At 40.2% G+C, this 8500-nt stretch overlaps 1 protein-coding gene across 1 annotated transcript; it reads right to left on the reverse strand.

Moving 5' to 3' along the window:
• Positions 1–2133: 2133 nt before the first annotated feature.
• On the reverse strand, positions 2134–3660 carry LOC132615840 (uncharacterized). The gene has a single exon (XM_060330441.1). The coding sequence runs from the start codon at positions 3658–3660 to the stop codon at positions 2134–2136; it is 1527 nt and encodes a 508-aa protein (XP_060186424.1).
• Between the last annotated feature and the right edge of the window lie 4840 nt (positions 3661–8500).

Genomic DNA, 8500 nt, shown 5'->3' on the forward strand with positions numbered 1-8500 from the left:
ACTCATAAATCTAGCATGTTTCCAAAAATAAATGTCAACAAACATATAGATCATACCAGATAAATCCAAGAATTTGGCTCTACATGCTGAAACGCCAATATTTCTCAGATTCGAGCAGTCTCACCAAAGAAATTCATATCCCGACGTAGGGGCATTGAAATCACGAGCCGCAAAATTCCCAAGAAACTAGACTCATAAATCTAGCATGTATCCAAAAATCAAAGCAAAAAAAAAATCTGAATAGTTCCAGATAAATTCAAGAAGTTGACAATACATGCTAAAACGTCGATAGTTTCAGATTTGCGCAGTTTCGTCGAGAAAATTCATATCTCGATGTAGGAACATCAAAATCATGCCAAATTCTTAGGAAACTAGACTTACTAATATAATATGTATCCAAAAATCAAAGTTGTAAATCTTCTGGATCATGCCAGATAAATTCGGGAAATCCACCTTAGATTTTTTTTTATTCCAACTTGAAAACTTGACGGATTTGAAGAATTGAACTTGAAGGCTTGCTGGATTCTAAGACTTCAACTTGCAAATATGGTGAATTTAAAACTTTAGCTTGAAGACTAACATATTTGAAGGCTTCGCCTTGTAGTTGCGATGGCTTTGGACTTCAACTCAAAGAGTTGCCGGATTTGAGGCCTTCAATTTGGAGACCAATGGCTTTGCAGACTTTAACTCCTTGATTTAACCACTTGCTAAGAGATTACAGTCATTCCATTGGAGAAACCCATTTGTCGTGGAGATTTGCCTTCATTGGACCACTGATATTTAGTGAAAGTCCAAATTGAAGCAAAAGGATGCTTGTATGTACGATCTGCATGCGCCTGGTCAGGCGAACTTCGTTTTGAACAACGCATAGGGGGATGCATTTTTTTTTTTTACTTATGCGACTGAACTTAGAATAAAACTCTAAGCGCCTACGTACCTCGGTGAAGAGGATCAAGTCATACCGTAGTTCAGAAAAATGAGTTTTTTTTTTGTGTCCTAACTTTTTCCTAGGCCGCCTCTTGCGAGATTTTCAACCTAGCGGACATTTTCTTGGGTCGTGCACAGTTTATACTCTTGCGGGCTAGGAGTTACATGCAGTTTATGCTCGTGCCTTAAGGAGCATCATCTTATTTTAAGGATAGTACTTCTTCAAGAACTTTGCGTTGATAGGACCGATCCTCAGGCCATCCGCATCAACAAGCTTGTAAGCGCCACTTGAATATGCTTCTTGTACGATATATGGTCCATCCCATTTTAAGGTGAATTTTCCCCCAGACTTATGGGAAACGATGATGGGTCTTCTTACTACAAGGACTTGATCTCCCAATTGGAAGGACCTCAAGCGAACCTTTTTGTTGAAGGCACGAGATAGACGGGCTTGATAACATTCAAGATTTTGTTGAGCCTCCAACCTTTTCTCATCAAGTGCTTCTAACTCTGCAAGACGCAATCGAGCATTTTCCTCTTCGGTGAGCCCTTCTTGAATAGCAAGTCGTAAAGAAGGTATTTGGCGCTCAAGTGGTAGGACTGCTTCAACTCCATAAGCAAGCGAATATGGGGTTGCTTGCGTTGGTGTGCGGTAAGTCGTCCTATATGCCCACAAAGCTTCTTCCATTCGTTCATGCCAATCTCGTTTGGACTTGGAGACAACCTTCTTCAACAAGTTACACAAAGTCTTATTGAACGCTTCAGCTAGACCGTTGGCGGCAGCATGATACATAGAAGATTTACGCTGCTTGAAGTCGAAGAGATCACAAATCTTGTTCATCAATTTGTTATCAAATGGCTTGCCATTGTCCGTTATTATGTAACGAGGAATGCCGAAGAGGTAGATGATGTTTACTCGGATGAAGTTCGCAACATTCTCCTTCTTCACTTCTTTAAGAGCAACAACTTCGGCCCATTTTGAGAAGTAATCAGTTGCAGCCAAGATGTACAAGTGTCCACTAGAAGATTTCGGCAACGGACCAACGACATCTAACCCCCAAGCGTCAAATGGCCAAGATGCGATGGTCGGGTGTAATGTTTCGGGCGGCTGATGTATAAAATTCGCATGAAACTGACAAGCCTTGCATCTTCGAGCATAGTCTAAGCAATCTTTCACCATCGTTGGCCAATAATATCCCATCCTTTTTATGTAGAAGTGGAGCTTTGGTACAGATTGATGTGATCCACAAACTCCTGAATGTGCTTCTTGCAAAGCTTGGACTGCTTCATCCTCCCCCAAACATCGCAAGAGTATCCCCTCAAAAGATCTTTATATAAGGTATCCTTGTAGTAAAAGAATCGAGGTGCACGACGACGAATCTCAGTTCTTCTTTTTGAGTCTTCTGGCAGTATCCCATAACTTAGGTAATCAATGATGGATTGTCGCCAGTCTTCCTTTGCAGCTTCAGAAACAGCTACGAGATGCTCAAGCTCACATTCCGCGCCTTCGTCCTCATTTGGTGGAGGTACTACCCATTTTTGGCAGATAGTCACTTGAGTTTGATCTGGCAGAGTTAGTGTTGAAGCTAGAGCAACTAAAGCATCAGCTTTCTTATTTTCCTTCCTTGGAACGTGCTGAAGAGTCACATCACCAAGCCATACTATCAACTTCTGAGCATAACCATGAAAGGGGAGTAATTCGGGCTTCTTGACTTCGTAGCTTCCCAAGAGTTGATTGATCACCAACTGAGAGTCACCAAAGACTTGCAACTGCAACTGCTTCATGTCGACGGCCATTTCAAGTCCAAGTATTAGTGCTTGATATTCAGCGACGTTGTTGGAGCAACGTTGTGTCAAAGTAAAGGAGTATGGTAGAACTTCTCCCTGCGGAGTAACAAACACCACACCAGCACCAGCTCCATCACGTTGTGCAGCACCATCAAAGTACATTTTCCACGGAGATTGAATTTCAACAACCATTGCATCTTCGTCGGGAAGTTCATCAGTTAGCTCCCAGTCATCAGGTTTCGGGTGATCTGCTAGGAAGTCTGCCAATGCCTGTCCTTTTACAACCTTTTGAGGGATGTATGTAATCTCAAATTGTTGAAACTGGAGGTACCACCTTGCTAGTCGATCACTAAGGACTGGTTTTGACATCACAAACTTGATGGGATTTGCTCTGGAAATGAGGTTAACACTATGAGCTTGAAAATAGTGCTTCAGCTTTTGAATCGAGAAGACTAGCGCCAAACACAACTTTTCAATTGGCGTGTAATTCAGCTCATTAGGTGTCATCATTCTGCTCAAGTAGTAAAGAGAATTTTCTTTCCCTTCGCTATTCTCTTGGGCCAACAACGCTCCAACCGACCTTTCTTGTGCTGAAATGTACAGTATCAATGGTTTTCCAGGTACAGGGGCTACTAGAACTGGAGGCTTCATTAAATATGACTTGATATTCTCGAAGGCATTAGTACATGCTTCGTCCCACTTGAAAGGGGCGCTCTTCTTCATGAGACGACTGAATGGTTTGCACCTCCCAGCTAAATTCGAAATGAATCTTCTAATATAAACTAGCTTCCCTTGTAGACTTTTTAACTCATGAATATTTCGAGGCTCGGGCATTTTCAAAATCGCATCAACTTTGGATTGATCAATTTCGATTCCTCGATGTCGAACAATGAAACCAAGGAATTTTCCAGAAGTAACTCCAAAGGCACATTTCAATGGATTCATTCGAAGTTGATATCTCCGAAGTCGCTCGAACACTAGGGCTGGGCGTTCGGTATTCGGTTCGGTATTTTCAAAGTTCGGGTTCGGTAATTCGGTAATCGGTAATTCAAAGTATATACCAAATACCGAACTTTCAAACTTCAGTTCTGTAATTCGGTAATCGGTAAATCAAACTTCGGTTCGGTACGGTATTCGGTAATACCATATTCGGTTAGCAAGTGTATGTATATTTAGCTTAATCTCCACAGTCAAAGGATCTTGCTTCCTAATATGGTGGCACAACTTGGAAAACAAACGATGCACACATGGTTTCTACACTGTCGTGTTATGATCCTTAAGGATTATACAGTTAACGAAATTTTTATCTTTACATTTTCAACTCAAACCTTTCATTGTGTAGAGCTTAGAAGGCAGCATATACACGTATGTATGGCTGGTAAATAAAAGTAGATATATCAACACATATCCTTTTTTAAAAAAAATAAGTACATCAATCAACCCATATTCATAAATATCAACAGGATTTCACGCGTGTTCTGTAGACTTACTTGTCTGCCATGGATAATTCTGGACCACGTTTTACACCACTCAACTTCACCCTGCACAAATTAAGTAGATAAAAGAGAATGTGTTATCCTTTGGTAATTGCCATAGTAACAACCAGATTATTTTTCATGAGGGTGGCAGAAGCACGCATGGTAAAAAGGAAAATTGTTTCGCAAGAGTATATGATAATTTATTTTCATCTTAAATGCAATACCAATTTTAACTATATAGGAACTGGTCCTTTTTTTTGTCTCGGTAATATTAATATTGAAGCATACAAATAAATTAGCCAGCCTCTACAATGACTAACTCACCAAGATTTCACTAACATAAAAAAATTATGATCACCTTCAGAAACATAGAGCATCTCTATTGCAACTTAACAATGTTTTCGTACATAAAGAACCAAAATCAGGCATAGCACTATTTCCACCAGTAACCTTTTGAGTTTGAGTTACCTCAATTTATAAGTTTGATCTACACAGACTTACAACAGCTCATTTTTTTTCAGAGTAGAGCTTCATCCAGAAAGTATAATAAACTGAGCCCAAGTGATTCATGTTCCTTACTGGATGTGCAATGCCCTGCACCTTCTCTATTTTTTGTCGCATCAGCAGCTCAATGACATACGTTTCAGACACTAATTTATCATAAACCTCACCATAAAAGTATTGGTATCTCAGTGAAAATGCAGAATATAAAAGCAAAAACATCAAGTTAGCACCTAGGATTGAAAGTAATGTTTAAAACCTTATCATAATTACACCGGAGGCATACATCTCTTGTCCATTGTCTATTCTTCATTCATACACTGCCTCTCCTATTTTAGCAATGTTAAAGACTTACACAAATGGCAAACTAACAAGGGGAAGAAGCAGGTTAAGATGCAACAGTTGGCATTATCAAAAGTTAAAAGTACTGGTGGAAATAATGTGGAATAATCAAATGAAAATTCAGAGCCTCATACCTGAGGCATCTTGCGATTACAAATCAAGAATGAGGGAATCTTTTGAGCTATCAGCCATATCTAAAAAGAATTTAAAATATGTCAACAATTAAACTAAGTAAAAAAATATGAAAATAAAATACAAAAACTGAAAAACAATAAAACATACCAAGTTCAACTTAAACAAAAAAAACCAAAACAACTTAAATTTTCCCTTTTGTGTGTGACTACACCCATATTCCCCGATGCCCTTCCCACATCAGCATGAACAATATATGAAATACAAAAAGAAAACGAATTGAATAGATGAATACCCCAAGGCCCAAGCTCCCAACATGAACCACAAGATAAAAAAGAACAAATCAAGAAAGGACCCAAGTAAGTAGACAGAGAACAGCGGATAACAAAAATTCAGCAGTCACCTCACGGAAGAAGAAGAAGAAGAAGAAGAAGAAGAAGAAGAAGGAGGAGGAGGAGGTACGAAGATGGAGCACAATCAGAAATTAAGATGGAGAAATCACAGGCTTTGGATGTCCAAGTTATTTACTCGGTTAGGAATTAGGATTTGGATGAATAGAAAGGGAAATGAGATGAAGGTGGTGACTGGTGAAGTACTGAAGTGTTAGGGTCTTAAGACTCTTAGGGATTACACTTGAATTTTACAGATTTGGGTTGGACTTAAAATATTTTTACAATGGGCCTTTTGGCCCTTTACTCTTTTAGGCCCTACAGACGTATAGTATATTAGTATTGGTAATTTAATTTCGGTATTCGGTATTTACCGAATACCGAACGGTATAATTGTAAATACCGAAACCGAAATACCGAATTTTATATTTCAGTACCGAATACCGAACCGAATTACCGAAATAGCCGGTTCGGTTCGGTAATTCGATTTTCGGTATTTTATGCCCAGCCCTATCGAACACCATTCTCAGGTCTTGCAAGTGGCCGCTCCTCTTTCTTGATTTTACCACCAAGTCATCCACATAACATTCAACATTTTTGTGGAGCAAATCAACAAAGATATTCTGCATAGCCCTTTGATATGTGGCACCAGCATTTTTCAAACCGAAAGGCATCACTTTGTAACAGTAAATACCCTTGGGTGTACGAAATGCAGTAAGCTCTTCATCTTTTAGTGTCATGCGAATTTGGTTATAGCCGGATGAACCATCCATGAAAAACATCACCTCGTAACCAGTGGTAGCATCAATCATCAATTCTGGGATGGGAAGCGGGAAATCATCTTTAGGGCATGCGTTGTTAAGATCCCTGAAGTCAACACAAACTCGAATTGGGCCAGTCTTCTTTTTTACGGGAACGATACTCGAAATCCATGTAGGATATTTAACTTCACGAATAAAGCCAACTTCAATGAGTTTGTTGACTTCATTTTCGATTGAAGGAACCAAATCTGGTCTGAAATGCCTTTGGGCCTTCTTAACAGGACGGGCACCATTCTTGACCGCCAGATGATGGACTGCTACTTTGGGATCTAATCCAGGCATCTCTTTATAACTCCAAGCAAAAACATCCATATATTCTTTGAGTATTTCCGTGTAAGTGTCTTCTTCATCACCTGTTAGAGAAGCACTTAGGTAGGTGGGCCTTGGGTCTTCATCAGTACCAAGATTAACTTCTTTCAAAGAGTCTACTGTGGTCTTCACCCATTCTTCAAGTTCTGGAGGAGCATCTCTGGCATCTTCATCCTCTCGAGAATCGCCATCATTGAAAGATATGTGGTAACACGAGGAGATGTCCTCCAACTTCTCGGCAACCTCTATCTGAAATGAAGTATCTTGATCACTTTGTGCAGTAATATGATATGAAGAACCTACACTCTCCTCATCTTTATCACGCTTCTTGGTATACACTACAGTGTGAGACTTTGCTTTTAGCACCTCCCCACATAAAACCACAAGCTTTGTTTGTCGTCTCATTCTAGAAGGAATCAAACTTTGTATATCCCTCTGGGTTCCAGGCAAAGCAAGCCTTTTCACGCTTTGATAATCTCTGTGGAACTTGTTCTTCCTTTTCTTCTTCAGTTTTAACGGCCCTAATCTCTCAAATACAGAAGCTTTTGTGGCCCACTTTCCAAGACGATCAAACACTGAAGGCCTTTTGTTGGAAGCAACAGACTCATCTTCCACAGTGATGTAGTTGATACTTGCCCTTCTTATGGATATGCGAACTGGCGGAGGTTGTTTGTATCCCAAACCTTCACGTGATTGCATCATGCTAGCTCCTGATGGAAGTTTCCCTAACTTTGACGGCTCGTTGGGGTTGTACCCAGCCTTGACAAATAAATTGTAAGCATTTGGATCAAAGCCTTCATTTGTACGCTTTGTAGGGAGTGCCATAGTTTGTGGCGGATTCTGAGCCACGAAGTCTCCAAGTAACTTTGAGGACAAATTTATCGCATCAATTCGTCTGATGGGAAGAGTTAGCCCCCCTAGCATATTTTCTTGAGCTTCAGATGGTTGACCTTCATTTTTCTTCAACTTTGGAACATAGCAGAGCACGGGAGTTGTCTTCTTCTTCTTCAAAGACACGGTGTTCCCTTTGTTGGGACTGGAGTGCGACACCTCAGCACCAACTTCAACTTTTCCAATAGTCTCATCAGCTCTTTCAGTTGCGATCTTATCACTCTTGGTCGTTGCGATGTCATCGACTTTTACTTCTCTCACCGTGTAGTTCTTCAAGTAGAACTTCGCATCGACGAAGTGTGACTCTGCTTCAGTAAATGGCTTATCATCAGCAACTATCTTCTTTTCGACACTGCCTTCGAGATACTTCAAACACGGATAGTAGGAGGATGGGACAACTTTGTTCTCGTGTATCCATGGCCTGCCAAGCAACATATTATACGAAGTCTTTGCGTCGATGACATGCATCCATGCAATTGATCGCAAATCTTCGATGGTGATATCTACTTTGATAGCACCTATGGCTCGTTGCCCCCCTTGATTGAATCCTTGTATCATCAAGCGGCTTTCAGAAAGTTCTTCAGTTGTGATGCCAAGTTCCTTCATTGTACGAATAGGAAGAATGTTAACACCAGATCCATCATCTATCAATCTGTTTATCCTCTTCTCGAGGGCATAACCCACCATTTATAATGGGCTATTATGTAGTGTTTCACCAAGTATAAGATCGTCGTCTGTGAATGTGATTCTTGTATCACATGTGTGTACCTCTTTCGAAGAAGATTCAACAGGCTTTTCAGATGATGACAGAGACGATGTTGATAGATTTTCATCATTTGCTTCCTCTTTATCAGTATTGAAGCATGATGCCTCAATGTTGTCTCGAGCGGTCTTATTATGGAACCAGCTTGGTAGGAATTCC

The sequence above is a fragment of the Lycium barbarum genome, chromosome 1, assembly GCF_019175385.1.
Source record: "Lycium barbarum isolate Lr01 chromosome 1, ASM1917538v2, whole genome shotgun sequence".
Taxonomy (NCBI): domain Eukaryota; kingdom Viridiplantae; phylum Streptophyta; class Magnoliopsida; order Solanales; family Solanaceae; genus Lycium; species Lycium barbarum.